Raw genomic sequence first — 25,045 nt, forward strand, 5'->3', positions numbered from 1 at the left:
CCTCCTGGAATCAGAGAAGACCTTTCCAGGGAACCTTAACTCTTGACCGCCAGGCTCAGGCACAGTGCAGCGTCGGGCGGGGCCCAGGACAGCTGAGCAGACCCCCATGGCCTCCGGCCCTCGTGGATGTTCAGAGGCCTGGGGTCACATCCTCAGCCCCACTCCCCACAAGGGGAGCACCCAAACCCCGGCCCCACTGGGCCTGGGGGTCAGTCAGACACCGGGGACCCCGCGGGGGGTGGGGGGCAGCCACTATCTGGAGGGAATTAAACAGGAACACGCCATTTGGAAAGAGGTTTTAGTGAGGCCGCCCGGAGCTCCCGCCCCAGGCATCTGGCACTAGCGAGGAGACACGCCGTCCTGCGGGAGCCTCGGTGGAGTCGGAGAGCCGCTGGGTCCAGCGAAGAGGCAGTTTAGTTTGGGCTTCAGGTCGTTCCACACCTTGCTCATCTGGAGAAGAGGGAGTGTCCCAGGTTGAGACAGGCCACGAGCCGGCGACACGCCCCAGTGTGTCCGTTCCCCGCAAAACCCCTAGAAGCCCGACACAGCCCACCCGGAGACCCCGGCCACTGCCCCCGGCGCCACAGGCCCCTCCGCTGCCTGCTCTCATCCCCTTCCGCCTCGGATGGCTTGGCATAAGGGGAATCCGAAGTCCACCACGACAAGCCGTCCGGGTGTTTCCAGCATGACTGGTTCTAGAGCAGAGACTGAGCTGCCCGCTGAGACGCTCATTCACAAATGCCCCCGACCGGACTGACAGCCTCCACCTTCTAGCCCCTCACCCTGCCTCCAAGATGTCGTTCGCGAGTGTTATGGACTGCACACCTGAGCTCCTGCTATGCGCTGTCCGTCCAGACAGAACCATACCCACCCCACATGTGGGCTCCACACACATCTACCCGGTCCGGGAGAAGCCCATTCCTCCCTGGCTGGCTGAGTCAGGATGGCCCCCCTCACCCCCCACTGGTCAGTGTGGTCCCTGGGGACAGGGACGCTGTAGTCTTCCGTGCGCCCAGCACAGCCCCAGACCCCAGCTGCTTGCAGCCCATCGCCCTCCGGGTCCCCAGGTGATCGTGGAGGTTCAAGGACATGACCAAGGCCGCAGAGCTCCAACAGGCACGGAGCCGGGGCTCTACAAGCTGTGGCCCAAGCTCCCCCACTGTTATCAAGGACCCCTGAGCAGGTGACTGCGCTCCCAGGGCTAACTAAAGGCGTCGAAGGAACCCGGAACACACGATGTCTGAAGGCAGCACCAGCAAAAGCAGAACCACCCGAGAACCGTTTACAAATTTCCTCAACCCTGCAGACACCCAGCCTTCCAGGCTGTCCGGAGAGGACACACCCGGCCCCATCTGAGAAGCAAAGAGTCCAAGCCTGGCTAGCGCAACACGGCTCTGGGTCACGGGGGCCAGGCAGGTGTCAGCGCGGCTTGCCAAGCCTCAGGACAAGCACAGCGCTTCATCCCCGTTTATAAGCCGCCATCTGGAGGACGCTGACCAGGGGTCTTCAGGAAGCGACCCCCTGCCTCCTCTGACTGATTCCCCACCGTCTCTTGTCTCACTCAGTTCTGGGGGACGCTCTGCTTTACCCCGACTCTGAAACTCCTCCGGGAGAAGAGAAATGCTTCCTTCGTTGCCTCCCACAGTCCCGTCCCCTCCCCCGAGAATGGCGTGGACAACTTCACCCCTGCAGTTCAGGCTCCGTGTGAGACTAGCAGATGTGAGCGAGGCGGGCTGAAAGGTCCCGTGCCCACCCTCTCGCCCCCCCAGCTCCCTGCCCTTCCCGGTGACCCTGCCGGGCCAGCTGCAGGGTGCCAGACTTGCAGGCAGAAAGGTGCTGGCACGCAGACCCACCTCCTTGTGCCCCTGGATCTGAGAGTTGACAAAGGCACCGAGGATGTGGGAGGTGAGGGGCAGGTACACGTGGACCAGCTGCATCTCCTGGTGGAGGCAGTACAGGGAGAAGTAGCCCCGGAGCTCCATCGTCTGGATCGCGTTCTCCTGCTGCACGGGAAGGAGGCGCCCTTGCACCGGGTGGCGCGCACCGCGGGGCGCCGCGCCCCGCCCCGCACCACCGCCGAGGGAAACGCCAGCCACTCATGCCAACCGGGCATCCGGACGGCACCGCTCCGGGGGCGCCTGGGTGGCTCCGTTGGGTTAAGCACAAAGCACCGCTCTGGGCGTGGCGGGGCGGCCCTCCCGCCGCCGGCTACCCCAGCACAGGGCAGCGACGTCCGGGCAGCACGAGAGCCAGCCAAGGACGGGCCGGAAGTCCAGCTCCGGGGGGCCACCAGGCCGGGCGCGCAGCCCAGCGCAGCCCAGCGGGGCAGACCCAGGCCGCCCACGCCCCCTCCCCCCACCCCCCGCGCCAGGACCACCTCCACGATGCGGGACTCCAGCTGCTCCACGGAGTCGGGCTCCCGGCTCTGCACAGTGGCGCTCATCATCTGCCGCTTCATCAGGCTGTACTTGTGCAGGGCCCGCTGGTGCTTGTGCAGCACGCCCTTCTCGTGCCGCTCGCACAGGTCCTGTGGAGGGAGGTGCACCGTGCTCGGCCCCCAGCGGGAAGGGACCCGGAGCCGTCCCCCCCGCCCCCCACCGTGGGAGCCAGCAGGTGAAAGGGAGCACGGGAAGGAGACTATGCAACAGACGCGGGCTTCCGAGTCCGCGACATTCACACGCGAGCCTCTCCCTCCGCGCTGTTCACACGCGAGGGTCTCCTTCCACGCCGTTCACACTCCAGCCCTCCCTCCACCCTCCGCCGTTCATACCCCAGCCCTCCCTCCGGCATTCACACTCGAGACCCCGCTCCGCGCCATTAACACGCGAGCCTCTCCCTCCGCGCCGTTCACACGCGAGCGTCTCCCTCCGCGCCGTTCACATTCGAATCCCTCCCTCCGCACCGTTCACACTCGAGCACCTCCAAGCCATTCACACTGGAGCCTCTCCCTCCACGCCGTTCACACTCCAGCCCCTCCCGCCTCAGAAAAGGCTCAGGCACACACTCTCTCCCTCCCTGCCCAGGAAGTGTTCACGGCACAGAGCGGCTTGGGGCCAGGCCCGGGGTCGAACCAAGAGGGGTCGCAGTGCCAGTCGGCACCACAAACCAAAACCACACAGAAGACAGCGCCTGTCCACAGAGAAGATGCCAGAGCGCCGGGACAGCAACGGACCTCGGCCTGTCACGCAGCCCAGTGTCAGAACGCCGTGTGCCTCCGGCAGCACAGAGACCGGTCTCCAAAAGGAAGCTGCACGGGCATTTCCCTGCAGCCCTAAAATAACCTCAATCAGGAGTCTTGTGGGAAATATCGGCCACTGAACCAGTGCTGGGACTTCGAGGCTGCCTGGCTACCATCCAACTTAACAGACAAATCCCTTCGGAACATTCCTCAAAGTACTAGGCCCCCTCTCCTTGAGCTCAGCAAGAAGGATTCTCTGGCTTCACAGGCAATCCAGCCTGTCACCAGTGCTGCAACAGTTAGGAAGTCTGCAGTCAGACTTCCTGGAATCTCTGCCCGTGGAAGGGGCAAGCTCCCTCAGCACCAGGCCAGCCCCTCACGGTATCTGTAAGGACCTAGCATATTCACGCGTGCTCTCACACACACACACGTGCACACACGTATAGGCGTGCATGCATACACACGCAAAAATGCACACTACGTGCACACGTGTGCATGCAAACACGTACACTGGTACACATATTAATACGTGTGCACACACATTCACATGTACACACAGATACATATATACACAGATACCCTAACACATACACACGTACACTCGTTCAGGTACATTCACACACACGCACAGGTTCACGTACATACGTGAACACACATACACATATGCATGCACACATGCATGCACATTCATACACACGCACACTCACATACACATGCACGCCTACCTATACACACGCACTCACGTGAGCCTACACTCACGTGTATGTGTGCATGTGCACACACCCACACACCCTCCATGGGCAGACCAAGGCAAGCCAGAGGCCTGCCGCACGCCTGCCGGGCCACAGCCGGAACCCCTGCAGTGCCCGCCGAGACCACCCACGGTCTTCCCTCCTCGGCCCTGGCTTCACGGCTCTTTTCCCACTCCCCCCGGAGTCAAGCCCTGAAAGTTCACGGGAGACTTCTCAACAGCTCCGTCCCTGGCCAAGGAACAGCCGGACTCACTTTATAGGACTGCAGCAAATCCAGGAAGAGGTTCAACTTCTCCACCACGTCATTCTCTTCCTGTTTGCCCTAGAAAACAAGGGTGGGTGACCAACACCGAGCACCACGGGACCCAGAGGCCCGGCCACGGCCTCCCATCTGCAGGCCTGAGCCGGCCCTCCCCCCACGGCCACCAGCCAGCTCTGCAGAAGAGCCCCCTTCCCACACGACAGCCCCCCACACAAGGCAGGGGAGCCAGAGAAGCCAGCGGCTAGGCGAGAGCTACGTCCTGGGCCTCCAAGGTCACCCGTCCGCTTGCGCTCGCCGCTCAACACCACTGGGCCTCGCGGCCCGCCAAAGCCACGGTCGCAGTTGGGGCCAGGCTGGCCTCCTGGGAACACCCAATGCTAACACTGTTTTCACGGCCACGTGTCCCGAAGGGCTACAGCACGGCTTACGTCCTTCAGCTCCCAACACTTGCCGAGCACCTCGCCCAGGCGCAGCACCGGCTCCTCACGAAAATGAGGCCTTTTACGACCTCTAGAGCTCCAGCTGTGGCAGAGCATGAAGAGCGCCTCTCATAAACCGCACATCAGGCCCAGTGGCGGCAGAAGGTGTGAAGAAGCGAATAGAAGGACGTGTCTGAGGGGGTTACGAGCACCGCACCGCGAGCCAACGGTTTCGGCCCACGCTCTGCGGCCGACTCAGGGAACCCCAGGACTCCAGCCCGATGACCTCAGAGGCTCCAGGCCACTCCAACCCACGCCCAGAGCCAAGATTCCAGCCAGTAAGGTTACAGGAAAATAGCAGTGTTTCAGTCTTTTAAAACCTGGAAAGGAAAACACCAGAGATCCACAGGTGCCCCGTTCCTTCCTGAGTGGGCAGGGGGGCCCAGGAGAATGGAGCCTCCCCCAACCCTTCTAGTAGTAGGAGGGCCTGAGGGTCATTCCTGCTCGCGTCCCTGGCTCCCAGGGCCTCGTTCTAGTCTGATGCCCCAACGCGTGAGACCCCACACCGCCATCCTGTCCGCAGGAAAACGGCCCGCTCTGGGTCTCAGCGGTCTCGCTGGGCTGCGGTGATGCAGATCTCCTCACGGTCTGCAGAGAACAAAGCCAGGACGCATGGAGACAGAGTGAGGAAAACCCTCCCTCGCATGCCTTTGCTCACACGGCCAGAGTGACTAGAACCCCGGCTGTGCTGGATCAAAGTCCTGATGGGCCTCTGATCCACTTTCACATTAAGACGACACTAATTCCACTTCACCGTGAAAACCACCGCGGACAGAGAGCAACATTCAGGAAGTGGCACTTCCTCAGACGTCGCATTTCAAAGCAGCCTCCGTGAGATATCAGAGAATCTCGGAGCCGGGGGGGAACTTCAAACTACGAACTTGCACATCAGAAGCCCGAACCCTGTCTCCCTCTTCAAACGCAGAAACCCAACATCCAAATCTCAGTCGGAAACCACCGGAGACGACAGAGTTTGGAATTTCCACCCCGCGTTCTGCGTGACCTCGGGGGGCTCACGGTGCACCCCACACACACCCCCACCCCTGCCACGAGGCTACTTGTTGAAGAAGGAGCTGTCTGGGGCCCAGGATCCCCGCAACCAGGATAACTTCACTTTTCCGTTTTACAATCAGCTGTGAGGAAAGTTCAACAGGTTAAATGAGAAGTGTTTTAATGACTTCATCCAGCCCCCTCCTTTTCACGGACCAGACACAGGCCCGAGACCAAAGGGACCCATGGGGCGCCTGGGTGGCGCAGTCGGTTAAGCGTCCGACTTCAGCCAGGTCACGATCTCGCGGTCCGTGAGTTCGAGCCCCGCGTCGGGCTCTGGGCTGATGGCTCAGAGCCTGGAGCCTGTTTCCGATTCTGTGACTCCCTCTCTCTCTGCCCCTCCCCCGTTCATGCTCTGTCTCTCTCTGTCCCAAAAATAAATAAACGTTGAAAAAAAAAAAAATTTAAAAAAAAAAACAAAGGGACCTGAGCCACGTCCCACCACAAGACACCGGCCGCGCACCGAGCAGGCTCCCTCTCCACGCGGCCACACCTCCAACACCACGTGCCCGATCCTCCCCACGGTGGAAATGTGGGCGCCACGCAGACCTGGACACGGACTGGGCCCGGCACCAATTCCGAGAAACGCCAACCCCAGTTTCTAATGGGAACACACAGGCACCAGAACCACAGAGGAAGAAAACCCGGGACTTTCCCTACCCGCAACAAGATCAGATCCCTTCTTCAACACTCAGAGATATCCTGGGCCCCTGAGGGCCCCACGTGAAGCCTGAAAATCCCCCAATTCCACGCTTGGGGATCGGCCACCGTCACTGTGTTCTCCGGCTTGCTACTAAGGAGCTTTGCGTCTGAGGCAGCAAGGCTTTCCCAAGTACATCATTTTAATTTATTTAAAACCATCTACCGTTTTTAGACGGTTTTAGATGGTTAGGGAAAGACCGTTTCCCCAAGAACTGGGCAGCAAATGCTCACCCTCAAAGTCATGTAGCAGTTTTACAGCATAAAAGCACCCAGATGAGCCTTTCCGGCTGTCAGTGAACACCGCACCTTCCAATCGATCCCCAACGACCACACCGCACCCGTGTGGATGGCGGAAACATTTCCGGAGTCTAACTGGGTATCTGGGGGGTACGAGGGGGCTCTCGCGGGGTGCTGCAGCTTACTCGTTGTTCTCTTAGGTGACCGAGGGGCCAAATACTTGCTGGCTGGGACAGCACAGCGGAAACTATTTGGTCCACCCACAGGTGTCTGAGGAAGTCAGAGATTACGTTTGCCAGGGCAGTTACAGCGTCTGATTTCAGCAGAGTCAACCCTCCGAAGATCAGACCCCATCTGTCTTCGTCATCAGCAACCCTCTTCAGAGTCAACGGCTCACGGGAAGCCGCTCGGAACTGACGGGGATGTGCAGTTCCCGCGGGGCCCGGCAATCCACTCGCCGCAGACTCTGACCTCTGAAGTGCATGTGAGAAGATGTCCTGCGTGTGCTCCCCAGGTACAGAATGTTCTTCGGAACGGACACCGTGGAGAACAAATTCACTCACCTGCTGGGCGGCCTTGTCGGCGAGCAGTGCAAATTCAACGGACAGGCCTTTCAGTGCCTGTTTCAGGGACCCCCACGTGCTACTGTGCAGAGTGGCCCAGGAGGGGAGCGGGGTCGTATCAGACCCTAAAGCACTAGGGAAAAAAGAGACGGACGACAAGACACTCAAGGCCTGGGAGCTGACCTGGCCGTCCGCCACGACAACCCGTGACCCAGGCCGGGCCTCAGCCCCTCCCCCAGACCTCGGGACCAGTCCCAGCCAGCAACCCCCAGCGCCTGCGGGGGAGGGCGGAGTCATGCTGACAACAGCCCTCAGTGTCCTTTTCCAAGTGAAATCGACCCCTTCTCAGATCTAGTCCAGACCTCGGGAGAACGTGTGACATACATGTGACACACGTGTGACATACTGGTGCACACTCACGTATTGAGGGATCCACGTTTCCCTGCCTAAATGCCTCAGTTTTCCTCTTCCTAACATCACTGACCATTTCCCCAACTCTCTGCTTCCCCCTTCCAAAGCGAACCAGGTCAGAACGGAGGGGATTCTGGGCAAACACCTCTGCCTGGACGTCGGCAGGCCCCTCCCCACCTGACCGAGCCCTGCAGAGCTGGGGGCACCTGCCTCAGCTCCTTCCCGAAGATGAGGAGGTCAGCAGCATTGTCGATGGCCCTCGACGCAATCCGCTCGGCCCGGTCGCGAAGCTTGTGGAAGCTGTTGTAGATGTTTCGAATGAGCTCCCGGCTGACAGCGAACTGAGTCTGGATGTCGGCTGGGAGGAAGTCCTGACAGGGAGGAGAGAAGGCCGTGGGTTACAGGCCGTGAAGTGCCTTGGGGAAAAGACGACCGTCGGCAGGGGAAGAACGGTACCCACTGAGCAGCCTGTGAGCCCAGACGCCAGGCCACGGGGGCACTTCGCTGGGCCTCCCTTCTGGTCCAGGAAAGAAACAGCCCATCATCACCCACACACCACGGACACGAAGCGGAGTGGCCCCTAGTGTCCGCTGAAGCCGGATCAAACTGACGTCCTGCCGAAACACACCCCTGTACTAACCTTCAAGGACTAATCCTCAAGCTCAGAGTGACAATCACAAAGTCCTAACCCTTCCCTCGAGGCAGGGCTTCCCAGGGGCCCTCACTTTCCCCCAAGAATCAACTTCTCACCAGCTTTACTGTTAACTACCCGTTAATATTAACCATCGTTTACCGTAACATTAACTAGATAATGCTTACAAAACGGGCTGCTTAGGGAATGAAATGAAGGTAAGATACATGTATTTCTGTACGGAGAAGCAGTTTAACAAGAAAGGAGGGCCGCCCGGGGGTTCAGTCAGCTGAGCGTCCGACTCTTGGTTTCAGCTCAGGTCACGATCTCGCGGTCTGTGGGATCGAGCCCCGCGCCAGGCTCTGTGCTGACAATGCAGAGCCTGCTTGAGATCCTCTCTCTCCCTCTCTCTGCCCCTCACCAATCGCTCTGGCTCGCTGTCTCTCAAAATAAACATCAAAAAATTTAAAAAAGGAAAGGAAAAAAGCTAGCCAACAGCTACCTCAATTCTTTTTGAAAAAAAGAACAGACTAAATTTTAAAATAAACCAATGTGACAATCACTCCCCTGAAATCCGAGAAGCTAGTGACGAAGCCAGTGTCTGCCCGAATCACAAAAAGCCTCAGTCACGTCCGGGCAGGCCGCTCAGAAGTCTGGGACCTTGCCAGACGACAGCCTCTCTGAGCCTGTCTCCCCATCTGGGAAATGGGCGGCACACCCGCTGTCTGAAAGGAGAGCCGATGAGTAACCGCGCCGCGGGCCTTCGTGTCGTCTCCAGCACGCGGGGGAGGCCCAGGGCGGTAGCTGGTACGCGGTCGCCGCCCTGGTTGGGGGGGCGAGTGTGGCGGCGGGAGCGGTACCTTGGCCCGAGGAGCCAGCTTGCAGCTCATGAACTCGTCTCCAACACACTGAGCCGACTCCTTCAGCTTGTTCTGCACGTCCTGCGAAAGGAAGACAGAAACGCCACATCCACCAGCCGCAGCAGCGTCTGCCTGGGACCCATTAAGTCAGCGAAAGGCAGGATGTAGTCCCTCCTCCAGAGAGCCAGGTTTCCACGGATCTGCTCTCACGTAAGTATCCAGAATCTCTTCCCGGACTTTTCTCCACTGACCTCCACCTTCAGGACGGCCGTCCACAGACAGGAAAGCCTGACCTAACGGCAGCTCCGGAGGGGAGACCTGTCTCCAGGAAACAGAGACCGCACGCACACGGCAGGGACGGCGTCCGTGCTGCTGTCGGGCTCGTCACATCCTCTAGGTCCCACCCACGTGGGGCACAGGGACCAGAGACGAGGTCTCTTCCTCCCTGCACACAGACCCACGGGCCCCAGGCCCACGGAGCCCCGGGAGAGCTGGTGGGCAGCACACAGGGGCCCAGCCCGGCCCTCTGACAGCAGGCCTCCGTGGCAGTCCACGTCAAGGACCCACAAAGAGCCACGGGAAACACAGGCAAAGATCCTAACATGCAGCTGTTTGTGGGTCAAGGAATTCTAGAATTTCAGAGAGGCCCTGAAGACCCTCTGGCCCAATTCTCTCGTTTTACCAGAGGAAAGAGTCAAGGAGGCCATAGGGACACTCTACCTGTGTGAGAACAAGGGGTCAGAGGAGCCTCATGCCTCTAGAATGGGGGCGCCGTATGGCTCCACGTCTAGGAGCAGCCTCCCGTCGTGAGCCGTGTACAGCTCCCACGTCCCACCACGTTCCTCTTGTGGCAATGAAGATCCCTGCTCTAAAGCAACCTGTCCACCCAGCGTTCAGAAGACCCACACTCCCAGCTCAAGGGCAGGTAGTCACAGAAACGTCCCCTGAACGACTGCTTTAGGTCCCATAAAAGAGGCAAAGGTGATAGGTATCCCCTGGCTGGCATAGAGGGAAAGCCAGCGGCCTTCTCAAGGAGGGTCTCGGTGTGTCTCATCTTCCTGCAGGGGAAGGGAGTGTGGGATCGAGCCCCTCCTAGGTCCCTGGGGAAGGGAAAGCTACCGTGTTGGAGCCCCACCCCCACCCCACCCTCTTCCTAGGCGGAGCTGGCCACCCTGGGGACCAGGCAGTGACTTCCTCCACAACTGTGAACAAGGACACTGCAAGACAGCAGAGGGACGCCCACGGCCGCCTGGTTTCTAACTGAAACTAACGTCCACGTGGAGACAGTCCCGGCACGAAGGTCTATGCTGCAGCTCCCCTAGAAAGACTCAGCTCAGGGGACTCCTGGGGGGCTCAGTCGGGTAAGCGTCCAACTTCGGCTCAGGCCACGATCTCACGCTTCGTGAGATGGAGCCCCGTGTTGGGCTCTGTGCTGAAGGTTCAGAGCCTGGAGCCTGCTTGGGATCCTCTGTTCCCCTCTCTCTCTGCCCCTCCCTTGTGTGCGTACTCTATCTCTCTCTCTCTCTCTCTCTCTCTCTCACTCAAAAATAAACATTAAAAAAATATATAACTCAACTCAGCCTTCCAGTGGTACTTAAGGTGGCTCTTTTCGCTTCCCAGAAATCGCTCGTCCTGATCTGGGGTCTCGAGCATTTCCGTAACCCCTCCCAAACAGAGCCTCTGTGACCGAGCCTCAGTGCCCACGGCGACCGTGCAGAGAACCCTCTACCTGGATACACAAAATCCTGCCAAGCCAAAGCCAGGGGCGCCTCGTAACGTTACACCCCCGTGATCTGGGAGGAGAGCAGATGTCACTCCTGGCACCACGAGGGCAGCAGACTCCCCGAGGGCCCCCAAACGAGGAGGGCAGGAGAACAAGCACGCTTAGGAACCCCACTCACGCGGGGAGCCTCGGGGCGCACCCACAGCAGAGTGATACTCACCGGGCCACTGAAGGACAGGAAGAGCCGGAGGGCCACGTCCTCGGAGAACGGGGGGTGCCGGGCCACCAGGTTAATGAAGCGCCTCAGGGCCCTGCGCCGGGCCTCAATGAACTCGCGGTCGGCTGCAGACCGAGAGCGAGGGGTCGGCCGGCAGCCTGCGCCATGCCCCCCGCCCCCACCTCCCCGGCCGTCCGGAAACGTGCCGGGAAAAGCCCGGGTCCCTTCTGTCGTAGCCCACATTAGCCGCCCCTCGCCGGTCCCCAGCGGGAGCGCTGGGCGCCACCAGTGGGGAACGAGGGGGTCCGCGGCACCCACCCTAGCTGGCCCCGGCCTTCCTGCGCACGTCTCGCACCGGGCGCCCCGGCCCCCGCCCGAGCCCGCTCTACCTCCCAGCACTCTCTTGGGCGGAAGGGCCGGCACCATGCGGTAGGGGAACTTCTGCAGCAGCATCTCGTGGAAAACCACGAAGTCGTTGTACCGTCTGTACACGGAGGACCTGAAGCGCTAGAAGACAAGAGGGCCCACGCTCACGCCCGACGCCGGAAACCTCCCCGGGTCACCGCTCCCCTCCCTCCCATCCCCCCCGCCCCGAGACGGAGCCCGCGCGACGCGCGGCCTCATCCCCGCTCACGGGGCCTCCACGGCGAGGACGGGCGCCCTCCTCCCTCCCGGCGCCGCGCGGCTCAGGCCTCACGTCCAGCCCCCACCGCGGTCTTCACGGAGCGCTCAGCCGCAAAGCTGACACCCACCCCACCCTCAAAGGCAGCGCTCGGGCCGGAGGCCTTCCCCACTGGGGGCCGGGGCCGTCCTCCCACACACGCCCCAACACCGGTGCGACCAGCGTGACGGCGTCCCGGGCCCAGCAGCCGACGCAGACCAGACCCCGACGAGGGGGGCGGACGGAGCGGACGTCCGACTGCAAGTCCGTCTGCCCCGTGGCAGATAAAACCGCGGGCGCCACGAGGGATCCACGCGACAGAGGCGCGACCTGGACCTACTGGAAGGGCCCACGCGACGGACGCGCACGAGCCGCTAGCCTGGGAAGTATACAAGCTGCCCTGGTGGTAAATGATACTGTGGAGTGAGAGAGGCCGGGTGATTCCAACGACAGGACGTCCTGGAAGAGGCAGAGCTGCGCAGACAGAAGACAGGGGCTGCCCGGGCTCAGGGCGGAGGGAGGAGCACGGGGAGCACAGGGGACTTTTAGGGAGGCGAACAGCGCGAGAGACACGGGACGGTGGACACCTGCCGTCCCACGTTCGCCCAAACCCACAGAACGTGCACCCACCCAGAGGGACCCTCCCGTGAACCACAGACTCCGGGTGATAACAGCGTGTCAGTGTGGGGTCACCGACTGTGACAAATCCACCATCTGGGGGACACCGATAATGGGGGAGTCTGGGGGGGAGCGGGGAATTACGGGAAATCTCTGTCCATTCAGCTCAATGTTGCGGTGAATCTAAAACTACCCCCTAAAGTCTACAAAAAAATTAAACATGCTACATGAAGAAAAACACAGTCAGTTGTGCCACGTGCTGGGGACTGCATGTGTTGCACCCCCTCTGGATCTGCCCCAGCCTCTGGCGAGCGGGATGCAGGACAAAACGCGTGGCCCCTCTGCCTGAACACCTGCAGGCTGATCCCTCCGCCCGGCAGGGCTGCCTCCTTACGAGACGACACACATGCTTAAGGAATTACGTTACTGAGACAGAAAGGGCCAGAAGCCCAACCTCACGCCCCTCTGATGCGCCGTCACCTGGGGGAATGGCACCCACGGGCATGGGAGAACTAAGTTTACTCACAGGCCTCGGTGACCGCAGCTTGGAAACACCATGAAACAAAAACCCTGTGATTCCTGGGGCGCCCGGGTGGCTCAGTTGGTTCCACTTTGGCTCAGGTCATGATCTCTCGGTTCACGGGCTAGAGCCCCACGTTGGGCTCTGTGCTGACAGCACAGAGCCTGGAGCCTGCTTTGGATCCTCTGTCCCCCTCTCTCTCTGCCCCTCACCTGCTCTCTCTCAAAAATAAATGAAAACATTAAAAAAAAAAAACAAAAAAATACAGCGGCACCTGGGTGCCTCAGTCAGTTAAGGGTCCATCCTGATTTCGACTCCGGTTAAGATCTCACGTTTCAGGGGCGCCTGGGTGGCGCAGTCGGTTAAGCGTCCGACTTCAGCCAGGTCACGATCTCGCGGTCTGGGAGTTCGAGCCCCGCGTCAGGCTCTGGGCTGATGGCTCAGAGCCTGGAGCCTGTTTCCGATTCTGTGTCTCCCTCTCTCTCTGCCCCTCCCCCATTCATGCTCTGTCTCTCTCTGTCCCAAAAATAAATAAACGTTGAAAAAAAAAAAAAAAAAAGATCTCACGTTTCATGAGTTCGAGCACTCTGCACTGAATGCAGAGCCTCCCTGGGATTCTCTCTCTCTCCTCTCTCTCGGCCCCTCCCCTGCTCACTCCTTCTCTCACAAAAATAAATAAAAACATTAAAAAAAAAAAAAAAAAGGAAAGAAAGAAACCACCATGTGATTCTGGATTCCCATGGCACATGCACACGGCCGTTCGGTTCGGAAAACGCACTTCCTCCCTGGATGACGACCGAAGCCTGACAGTGGCGGGGCCCCGTCACCAGGGCGGCCCTCTCGCCGGTGCGGCCCTGCTCTACCTGTCCCTGCACATCCCCCCGACACAGAGGGGCTGCACAAGACCCAGGGATGCTGTCGGCTTGTCAATGACTTACTCCTCAGTTTCAGAAGAATAAAGCCCTCCCCCCACCAATGTTTATCCTAACAGCACTGGGATATAGAAAGAGAACAGACACACATACCCGCCCCCAGTATTTATTCTAACGGCACCGGGATTTAGAAAGAGGACAGAGGGACAGGGATATCAGTCCATGCAGACTCGCAGTCCTGGTGCCAGACGCCTCGTGAAGTCCGATATCGGCGGGCAGGATAACAGGGCAGACGGCGTCCTTAGCGGGGATGAGGCGGACACACCAGTCCTGCCCTCCAAACTGGATTCGCCGCCGGAAGCCCCCACTCTATCCTCAGGATTTCCCAGTTACTACAAAACCACTCCCAGGCCGGCGTGTGCCCGCACCTTGTGCTCAGAAGACGAGTGAGCTCCTACGAAGCAGCATCCCAGACGCAGGGAAGAGGGGAGCGGGCTGGGCTAGGGGTGTGGCTGAGCCAGAACAGGACCCAGGGACACGCACACGCAGGCTCTGAAGACGTCTGTTGGGCACCCTGGCTCTGAGCGTCGAGTTTTGGGTCTCACCTTTAAGCCCAGCGCAGACTCTCTGCGGTCCTTCTCCGCCTCATACCCCTGCCCTAACGTGTCCCCGCCCCTCCCCACCTCCTCCCAACACACACACACACACACACACACACACACACACACACACACGCACGCACTCACACACACACGCGCGCGCGCTCTGCCCCTTACCTGGCTGGAAACCTCGTATTCCACATGCTTCAGGAAGAGGCCCTTCTTCTCGGGAATGAGCTCCACCTGCACGGTGTCCCTGGCCAGCAACTCCTGCAGGGTGTACGAAAGCAGCAGCGGGTTCCCCTGCGGCATCTGCATTCGACTGGGGTGTGGGTCCCTCCGCTCGCTGACCTGGGGCGCTGGCAAGTCTGGAGGGGACAAGGCGACCGGCCGATAAAAACGGCTGCTCGGAAGCAGAGGGTGCCACGGCGGGCCTGCCCCCGCCGCGTGCTAGCTTCGCACGTGGACTGTGGCCACATCACCCCCGTTCATTCAGGCCGCGGAGCTTGTGCCCCGAAAAGTCCCCACGCCATGAGGCGCCCACCCGCTCGTGAATCAGCAGACACGCCCCCCTTTCCAGGACCAGTCAGGTCTAGTTTTCAACCTGGGAATAGAAGAAAGTGAACTATTCACAAGTTACGTGCAAAAGAGCCCTCCTTTTCTCTGGAGTCGAAAAGGAGGTTAAAACTAAGAGCCGTAGAATTTCTCTCTCCCACCGTTTCCACAGTGAACACACATGACGTCACATGCCAAAGCAATGATTCCAATTCCATGTAGGTAAAAACCCACATCTTGCTTAGAGCCATGGTTCCTGATCACACAAGTCAAAGAATTAGGCCCTCAAACCTCAGCTTCTTTACACATCACTCACAAAGCAGCAAAACACAGGTCCGAGAGATTACAGGCTAAAAAACACGGAAGTCACAGGAAAAAGTCAGTTTGGCTTTTAGTATAGAGTTTGAAAGAAAAAGAGTTCTTTTCGGTTAAAACCTGTAATAGGGGCTCCTGGGAGGCTCAGTTGGTGGAGGGTCCGACTCAGTTTCGGCTCAGGTTATGATCCCAGGGTCATGGGATCAAGCCCTACATCGGGCTCTGTGTTGAGTGTGGAGTCTGCTTGAGATTCTCTCTCCCTCTCTCTGCCCTCCCCTGCCCAAGCACGCATGCTCTCGTGCTCTCTCAAGACAAATGTTAAAATATATGTATACGTACATACGCTACGTACATGATAAAGATATCCCATAGTGGGAGAGGAGGTCAGAGTCTGATCAACATTGCTATTGCTATAAATAACCACAACAAAGTGTACATTTTTTTCTTTTTCAAAATTTTCTACAACGTGGTTATTTCGCTTTTTTATGATTTACTTCTTAAAATAACACTTTAAGATTCTGGTTTACATTCTAAACAGAATTAATGGCCAGATTACTTTCATCTCTGAAATTACTCAGCATTTTAGAATTTAAAACGTAGCTGCTTTTAATTGACCTTAAAGCTTAAGAAAAAAAATAAACTAAGGCCTTAATGCTTACTTGGGAACCCCAAGGGCCTCATAAAAAGTCCACACGAAAACTAAATATTATGTGCTCTACAAGCAGTAAGCTCCCAAGTGAGGACACGTATCCTAGGGTCAAAACAATCCACCAGGGCGCAAGAAGAAAATATTAATAATTCTATCTGCATTTTGTTCCCTTGTTTTCAAACTTATATTCTTGTGATATCATAACACATGTAACGTAATATTAGAGTAGTGCGTGCATGTAACTTACTAAAACATGTGTGTATAGATATGTGTGCATATATTTGCATGCGTATTACATGTGCAAATGTGTATGTGTGTGTACGAGTGGGTGAATATATGTACACGAGTATATGTGTATACAAGTGTGTGTGTACATGTGTATAAATGTGTGTGCAAGTGTGTGTATATACCTGAGTGTGTGCGTGTAAGAGTATATATGTACGTGGGTATGTATATGTGTGTGAACCTGAGTGTGTGTGTTTATGTGTATATGGGGGGGGGACGTACATGTGTGTGTATGTGTGTATACACTACTGTGTATATGTGTACATGGGTTATGTATGTGTATCAATGCACATGTGCACGAGTGTGTATGTGTAGATGGGGGGATATACATGTGTTCAAGTGTATGTGCCAGTGTCTGTATATAAGCATGTGAGTGTGTGTGTACATGGGTGTGTACGTATGTGTACACTAGTGTGTATGAGTATATACGTACACGAGTCTGTATGTGTATCAATGCACATGTACATGAGTGTGTATGTATATATACAGGGGTGTACATGTGTACAGGTGTGCATTTGCAAGCGTGTGTATAAAAATGTGAGTAGTGAGCACGTGCACGACCATATACGTACATGGTGTGCGTATATTGCACGAATGTGTATACGTGTGTATATATGTGTATGAGGTATGTGTACATCAAGAGTCCCCAATATCTTAATGGCCAAAATGTGGAGACCACAGCTTCAGACAGTACCTGTTCTCCCATCCTAAAACCCAGCCCCTTTCCATGTGAAACTATTCTGGTGGCCTTAGAACTGTGCTGACCCAGTCTCCAGGGACCACACATACCCTGGGTCAACGAGACAGCACGCGTGTCTCAAGTACTCACTCAAGTGAGTGACGAACAACACAGGGACACTGGGCTCAGCAGTACCCATTCAGCTCGTGGCTACCAAGCGTTCCCACTGCCGGGCACAATCTATGAGGATCTAAACTCCAGGGCGAACTGGAATACACCGTGACTTAACTTTAATAGCACCCAGGTAATGAGCCAGGGGGCCCAGACACAGCACCAGGACACGAACTCGGGGGACACAGACGCCCTCAGCTTTGCTCTGGATGCATGCTGGCTGTGGGGGAGCCTGGCACTTGGAAGGGCACTGAAGGAAAGCTGGCCGAATGACTATTTACTGATATTTACTACACTTTCACGAGTGAAAGGTAGCATGTCTGGAGGGAAAACAAAGTCTTAGGTAACCAGAGCACAGAATATGTGGAAAAACAGGAAATAATCAAGTTAAAAGGTAATGGAGAAAGAACATTTTTATCAGAGAAAAGATGTGCAAATCATGTATCTGAGAAGGTACTGGTATCTGAAATATACAAAGAACTCTTACAACGCACTAGAAAAAAAAAAGAGAGAGACAGAGAGAGAAATAACCCAATTTTAAAATGGGCAAAGCATTTGCATACACATCCCTCCAAAGATATACCAGTGGCCAGTAAGCACATAAAAAGATTCTCAACACCATTAACCGGCACGGAAATGCAAATCACAGCCACAGTGAGATACCACCCACTGTGACGGCTCTAATTAAAAAAAAAAAAAAGACCAGTGAGCATTGGCAAGGGTGCAGAAAAGTCTCGCTCATGCTGGCAGAGGCTTACGCGAGGCAAAAACAGTCGGCCACTTCCTCGGTGTCAGAGGCGGAGCCGCTATATGACCCAGCAGGTCCCCTCCTGGAAATACACCCGAGCCAGATGAAAACGTGTGCCCATACAGAGACCTGGAGACAAATGCCCACAGCAGCACCAGGTGTGAGAGCCAAGGAGTGGAGAACCCCAAGCGCCCATCAACAGTGAGGGGGTAAATAAAAGTGGTTCATCTTTCCTTCCGCCGTGGAAAGGAATGAAGAACAGGTTCACACTACAAGATGGGTAAACCTTGAAAACCTCAGGGGAAGTGAACTAATCCATGCAGGGGATGAGTCCGTCCACAGGAAATCTCCAGAAGAGGCAAACCTACAGAAACAAAGCAAACGGATGCCTGCCTGGAGCTGGGGGCAGGGGGGGCCATGCCTGGAGAAATGAGCAGTGACTACTGGTAAATAGGGGGTTTCTCAGGGAGACGATAAAACGCTCCAGAGGTGATCGTGGCAATGGGTGCACGACCCCGTGAACACACCAACGACACTGTATTGTACACTTTAAATGAGTGAATTGTATGGCAGGTAATGACAATTCTACACGCCTTAAATATAAAAGGCAACATCAGTAAATGGAAGAGTCTTCTCTTCTACAGAAGCAAAAATGGTCAGAACCAGCTCTTTGAGGACACTGGGAATTGAAGGTCTGTGGCAATCCCGGGCACATTTATTGATGCAATAATTAGTGAAATTGAGGCTATACTGGAGTAGGGAGGCCCTTCCTCCAGTATGGCTGCAGTTGTCATAAGAAAAGGGAAGACCACACAAAGACCCAGAGGCACCTGACACGCGCGGGTGGGCACATGGCAACGGAGGCAGAGACCGAAGGGACACGGCCACAGACCAAGAACACCCTGGCAGCCTCAACCACATGCTGGGAGAGGCAGGAAGGACCCTCCCCTACAGGGTTCAGAGGGAGCACAGCCCTGCCCATGTCTGGATCTCAGACGTGGGGCCTCCAGGGCCGGGAGACAACACGTTCCTGTTGTTTCAAGCCACCCCATGTGTGCTGCTTTGTTAGAGCAGCCACACAAAACTCACACGAGAAACTTTACAGAATTCGTTCTGAGAGGTCATTAAATAAATCTACAATGGTCGGCAGCAACACCTTGGGGAAGGAGGAAAATGTGATTTCCCCAGAGCTGTCACGTTATATTATTTAAACTGTCAGGTTCACAACTGAAGTTTACAAGACACGCAAAGAAGTAAGACAGTACAGCCAAACACAGGGAAAAACCACCACCAGAAACTGTCTGAGAAAGGCCAGGCATTGAACTCATTCAACAGAACTGAAGGAGGGGCGCCTGGGTGGCTCAGTCGGTTGAGCGTCCGACTTCAGGAGAGCCTGGATCCTGCTTCAGATTCTGTGTCTCCCTCTCTCTCTGCCCCTCCCCTGCTCATGCTCTGTCTCTCGAAAATAAATAAAAACATTAAAAATAATAATAAAATAAAGAACTAATGCAAAGGAGGAGAGCAGTCCCAGCAATAGAAAATATGGATAAACAGACCAAAGTTGTACAAGAGGAGCGGGAAAAGATTCTGGAGTCAAGAAGCTCAATAAACAAAATGGAAAATTCACAAGCAAGGTTCAATAGCAGATCTGAGTGGGCAGAGGGAAGAATCAGCAAACCTGAAGACAGGTCAACTGAGACTGTCCGGTGTGGAGGACAGAAAGAAAACAGAATGAAGAAGAACGAACAGCCCCTCAGCAACCTGTACCAACATCACCGGCTGCACCAACAACAAAACCGACTGTACCAACACCACCGGCTGTACCATCATCATCAACAACATGAGCGGCCCAGGAGAGAGGATCAGGAAGAATAGGTGAATGAACTGCCAAATTTTTCCCAAATTTGATTTTTAAAATCCAGGAACCCAAAAAAAACACGCCCAAGATAGAAAGATTCACAACTAGACAGGTCACAACTGCGTGGTTCAAACTGCACCGTTCTGTGTCCAGAGACCAAGAGAAATTCTTGAAAGCACCAGGAGATCAGCAACCGGGCAAGACGAACAGCTCACTTCTCAGAAGCCACGGAGGCCGCAAGGCAGTGCGACGGCACATGCAAAGCGCCAGAAGACAGAACGGTCAACCGAGAATTCTACAACCAGCAAAACTATCCTTGCAAACCGAAGGAGAAAATAAGACACCCCAGATGACTAAAAGCAGCCAATTCACTTCTGCACTAGCAGTCGTGTTGTTCCTTCCAAGAGACAAATCCACGCGTGGAAAGAAAGAATGCCAGTAAAGGTAACTGCACTGGTAAATACGAAAGGCAGTAGAAACTTATCTGTAAGTTTTTCTGGGTGACTTAAAAGACAATGTATGAGGCAGTCATCATAAATCTGTTTTGAGGAGCGTACAGTTTATATGGAAACAATCTGCACAGCTGATAACAGAATGGGGAGAGGAAGGGAGCTGTAAGGGAGCAAGATTTCTACACGCCACTGAAATTAAACTTGTACTAACCCAAGCAGGATTGTTACACATTAACATGTTGACGTGTACTCCCAGGGCAATCACTAAGAAAATAACAGGAATAATATAGTAACCAAAACAAGGGAATTTAAACCGTACACTAGAAAATACCTATTTGATGTAAAACAAGGTAATAACGGAAGAACAGAGGAAAGATAAAAGTAATGAGGGAAAGAAAATTTGGGAAGCACCAAGCATGTACTGATTTTGTTCTCTTCCTGATGGGTCAAGTAAGCTAATCTAAGACACATTAGCTCAGTAATGATTACCAAAGGACCACAGGCTGCTGAAGAACCTGAACTCTGACCACAAGAGAATCTAAAAGTCAGAACCCAGGGGCGCCTGGGGGGCTCAGTCAGTTGAGTGTCCAACTCTTGATTTCAGCTCAGGTCATGATCCCAGGGTTGTGGGATCAAGCCCTACATCAGGCTCCAAGCTGAATATGGCTCCTGCTTGACATTCTGTCTCTCTTTCTCCCCCACTCATGCTCGCACTCTTTGAAAGAAATACACACACACACACACACACACACACACACACACACACACACACATATATTTAAAAGTCAGAACCCAAAAGGTACATTTTATTGTTACTTTTGTTAACGGGGTCACCATGTTGTCCAAGCTGCTATTTTCCTTTTTTTTTTTTTTTTTTTATATTTTATTTATTCTGAATGAGAAAGAGTGACCAGAGGAAGGGCAGAGAGAGAGGGAGAGAGGGTGGAGGGGGAGACAGAATCCCAAACAGGCTCCACGCTGTCAGCACAGAGCCTGATGGCAGGACTCAAACTCACGAACTGTGAGATCATGACTGGAGCCTAAACCAAGAGCTGGACACTTAACCAACTAAGCCACCCACGTGCCCCCTCTCGTCGAAATTTCAAAAAAAAAATTTTTTAATGTTTATTTATTTTTGAGAGAGCGAGCAAGCGCAGGCAGGGGAGGGGCAAAGAGGGAGGGAGACACAGAATCCGAAGCAGGATCCAGGCTCTGAGCTGTCAGCACAGAGCGCGACGTGGGGCTCGAACCCACGAGCCGTGAGATCATGACCTGAGCCGAAGTCAGACGCTTAACCGACCGAGCCACTCAGGTGGCCCTGGAAAAGTTTTAATCTCAAGAAAGCTATGATTCCAAGTATCAGTTTCCTAAACTGGGACATGTCTTTTGAAATGTTTAAGAAGAAAACAGATCATTCCAGATCAGCTAACCTGTCATGCAACAGACCACACACCGTGGAAAGGGCAGAAATTCAGGGAGAAAGGGTCTGGTTTTCTGTGGGAATAAATGTCAAGTTCACTGACAGGACTTAATACCCTTATCAGATGGAAAACGCATTGCACACCCACCCACCCCGCCCCAACAGGTAACAGTTTCTGAGAGAGGCAGCGAGGCCCCATACTGAAAGGCTCCAGACAAAGGATGGGTTTTGACCTCAGACGGGTGTGTGTTGACACCCAGTCTCTCATTTCCTAGCAGTGTGTGCCCAGCCAGCGACCCCCTCCGAGCTAACCACTTACCACCAGTAAAATGCAGGGGTAAGGCTGCCTGCCCAGGGCCAGGCCCTCGTCGGCAACAAACCCTCAGAGGCCTCTCTAGCGGTGCTCCCTCTCTGCTCCAACCCTTCTGACACACAACCGCTCAACCACGCGGTTTGGACTCAACCCAGAACCCAGTTCAAAGCCTTGCCTTGAAATGCCACTCACGGTCCAAGAGAAGCTGGAAGAAAGCGGCTCTCAGACCCGGAGGCTCAGCGCCTCGGGCTGATTCCACACTGCCCCAGCGGCCCTTGTGGGAAATGAGACACCAGAGCTCAAAGTAACTACCTGCTAGAAATCAGTGAGTAAGCCCCTGCCTCCCTTCGGGATTACCGTGCTCCACTCCGAACCACCTTCGTGCATCTGTCGACTAAAAGGCAGAACCAACTGCCTGTAGCAATAGGTGTTCGGGGCAGGGATGAGGCCCAGTCTCCACCCCGGGGGACACCTCGCTACCCGACAGAGATGTGCTGGCTCCAGGTGACTGTAAGACAGCCTGGCAGGTGTTGAAGGAACAGGCACTGATGGGGAGTGGCGTCACTCCCAAGCCAGCCACCGGCGCGCCGCGGGACCCCCGGCGTGGGCCTCTGCCGCTCTGCAGCGCACACAGGGAAACAAACGGTCAGTGAGCAGCATTCAACGTGTCCAGCTCCGAAATTCTGGGATTCTCCAAGCCAGCTATCCACAAACGAAAAGCAATGAAACGTCACACAGAGCCCACTGTCCTTCCCCCCACCCCGTATTTCCATCAGAGCCTCTGGGCAGCAGTCCTGCCACGGGCACGCCCCCCGAGAGGTCCAGCCCCTCTGTGTCCGGACAGCCCCCAGCAGCAGGGGCCCTTCCTCACTCGCCACAGGCAGAAGCTTCGGGAAACCAACAAGAGTTGCCCAATGAGCATGCGGTCACGCACACCCTCACTTCATGAAAGCAAGCCCCGGCAAATGCTGACCAACGCAGAAGTCACAGACCAGGGGACCCTGCACGCACACAGGAGGCGGCACCCAGCCCGGCCAGCCGCCCCACCGTGGAGAGACAGCACCAAGCACCCGCAGATACCCCAACTATGCCCCAGCTCGGCCCACCCCCGGGTCTCACTGCTTGCAGAGAGCCCCGGGGGGGTAAAGGGCTTTCTCGACCGTGGCAGGTCACGTGTCCTCCGAAGGCAGCCAGGGAGGAAGCTTCCTGCCATCCGAGTTCAGCAGCACGGTGGGCGGGAAGTTGCGTTCTGATGGCCTCCAAGTTCACCGTTCTACCACCACGCGGATCTGTCCCTACTGCCGTCCTCGGCTGCTGGCTCACCAGCACGTGGGACGGGGACCGGCGAGAGACGGCACATGCATCAGGGTCCGCTGCTGGGCTTGACCAGACACTGAGGGGAACGACGGCTAGTATCCAAAGTCAGGAAGTAAGTGTGGGCAAGGACGCGGAGGGACCGGACGCCCTGGACGCGGAGGCGGAGACGGACAGTGCCCTGCTGAGGCAAAAGGCGGGGCAGGTCCTCACGAAACAGAACCACACGTGACCAGCGATCCCGCTTCCGGTCTATCCCCAGAAGAACCGGAAGCAGGACCCGAAGAGACACCCGCTCGCCCACGTTTGCGGCGGCAGGATTCCCGGCGGCCGAGAGATGGAAGCGACCCACGCGTCCACCGACAGACGACCACAGTGTGGTCCGGCCACACGATGGACTATCACTCAGCCTTAACAAGCAAGGAAATCCTGGCACCGGCCGCCACGTGCATGAACGCGGAGGGCGGGAGGCTGAGTGACACAAACCACACACGGAAGGACGGACACTGTAGGATCCCACTCCCACGAGGCCCCGGGGTCGTCAGACTCGCGGACACGGGAGGACGCGCACTGGGACCCACTCCCACGAGGTCCCGGGGTCGTCAGACTGACGGGGACAGAAAGTACGTGATGGTATCAGGAGCTGGGGGAGGGGGAGGGAGGTCAGTACTGAATGGGGTTCAATTTGGGAAGATGAGAAAGTTCTGGAGAGGGACAGTGGGGATGGCTGTGCAATAACGTCAGTGTTCTTAATGCCACAGAACTGCACACCTGAAAATGGTTAACATTTTATGCCACGTATGTTGTACAATTAAAGAAACACACTCGGGGGTGGCTGGGTGGCTCAGTTGGTTAAGCATGTGCCTTCAGCTCACGGTTCGTGAGTTCGAGCCCCACATCAGGTTCTGCGCTGACAGCTCGGAGCCTGGAGCCTGCTTCCCATTCTGTGTCTCCCTCGCTCTCTGCCCCTCCCCAACTCATGCTCTCTCACTCTCTCTCTCTCTCTCTCTATCTCTCTGCAAAAATAAATAAACATTTACAAAAAAAATTTAAAAAAGAAAGAAACACACTCGGATCGCTGGGTTGAACCCCCAGAGTCTAGGGTAGGGCCTGAGAACCTGAGTTTCCAACAAGCGTCCAGAGGCCCCAGTTTGAGAACCGCTGTCAAAGGACGAGCGGAAGAAGGACCTCAGGGCCTCGCCTAGACCCACGGCCCAGACCGGACACAGACCAGGGGTTCGTATGTGCTGCCACCTTGTTCTGCTCACTCATCAGAGACAGCTCTTCCTCCAAAGTTACAGGGAACGGACCCGGCAGGAGTCCTCGATTTTCAACAGCGACACTCCTCCTCAGGCTCACCCTCAAAAACTGCTCTAAGCTACTGTGTTCTTCTGAAATTCGGCTGTTCTCAGGAAACAGAAGCGACAGTGTCCGGGTCCTCATGGTGGCCACGGCCTCACGACAGAGAGCTCGGCGGCCAGGTGGCCAGGGAACACCAGGGACACCCGCGTGTGCAGCACACAGTCCTTCAAGAACGAGCCCTAACTCGAGCCCAAACACACAGAGGCTGTCACAGCCTCGGTTTTGCTACCCTTCAGACGCAGTTTTCTTTCAAGAACATTTCACGTACCATTACGCTATCTTATTTGAAACGTTTATTTATTTCGAGGGAGAGAAAGAGCGAGCACAGGAGAGAGGGGCAGAGAGAGAGACAGAGAGAGAGAATCCGAAGCAGGCTCTGAGCCGTCAGCACAGAGCCCGAGACAGGGCTTGAACTCACAAACCGTGAGATCACGACCTGAGCCGAAATCAAGAGTCAGACACTCAACCAACTGAGCCGCCCAGGCTTTTAAATACAGAAAACCCCCACCCCTACCGTCTGTACACATCCGTGTTCACTTTGCACATGCTCTCCACGTGCACAGGGATCAACAGACACACAGTTTCTTAA

General features: G+C 55.9%; 1 protein-coding gene across 4 annotated transcripts in view; it reads right to left on the minus strand.

Annotated features, from left to right (window-relative positions):
- Positions 1–284: 284 nt before the first annotated feature.
- The window catches only part of SNX8 (sorting nexin 8), a 47,914-nt gene continuing 23,153 nt past the window's right edge, over positions 285–25,045 (minus strand). For 3 of the 4 annotated variants that reach the window (XM_047839019.1, XM_047839016.1, XM_047839018.1), the window contains 10 exons: positions 14,513–14,703; positions 11,455–11,572; positions 11,069–11,190; positions 9,126–9,206; positions 7,845–8,005; positions 7,224–7,356; positions 4,184–4,252; positions 2,378–2,527; positions 1,854–2,003; positions 285–450 (listed from right to left, as the gene is read on the minus strand). In XM_047839019.1, coding sequence (XP_047694975.1) covers positions 340–450; positions 1,854–2,003; positions 2,378–2,527; positions 4,184–4,252; positions 7,224–7,356; positions 7,845–8,005; positions 9,126–9,206; positions 11,069–11,190; positions 11,455–11,572; positions 14,513–14,703 — 1,286 coding nt within the window. In that variant the 3' untranslated portion in view covers positions 285–339. The remainder of the gene's footprint in view (positions 451–1,853; positions 2,004–2,377; positions 2,528–4,183; positions 4,253–7,223; positions 7,357–7,844; positions 8,006–9,125; positions 9,207–11,068; positions 11,191–11,454; positions 11,573–14,512; positions 14,704–25,045) is intronic. The other variant, XM_047839017.1, reaches the window with a different exon arrangement.

The sequence above is a fragment of the Prionailurus viverrinus genome, chromosome E3, assembly GCF_022837055.1.
Source record: "Prionailurus viverrinus isolate Anna chromosome E3, UM_Priviv_1.0, whole genome shotgun sequence".
Taxonomy (NCBI): Eukaryota; Metazoa; Chordata; class Mammalia; order Carnivora; family Felidae; genus Prionailurus; species Prionailurus viverrinus.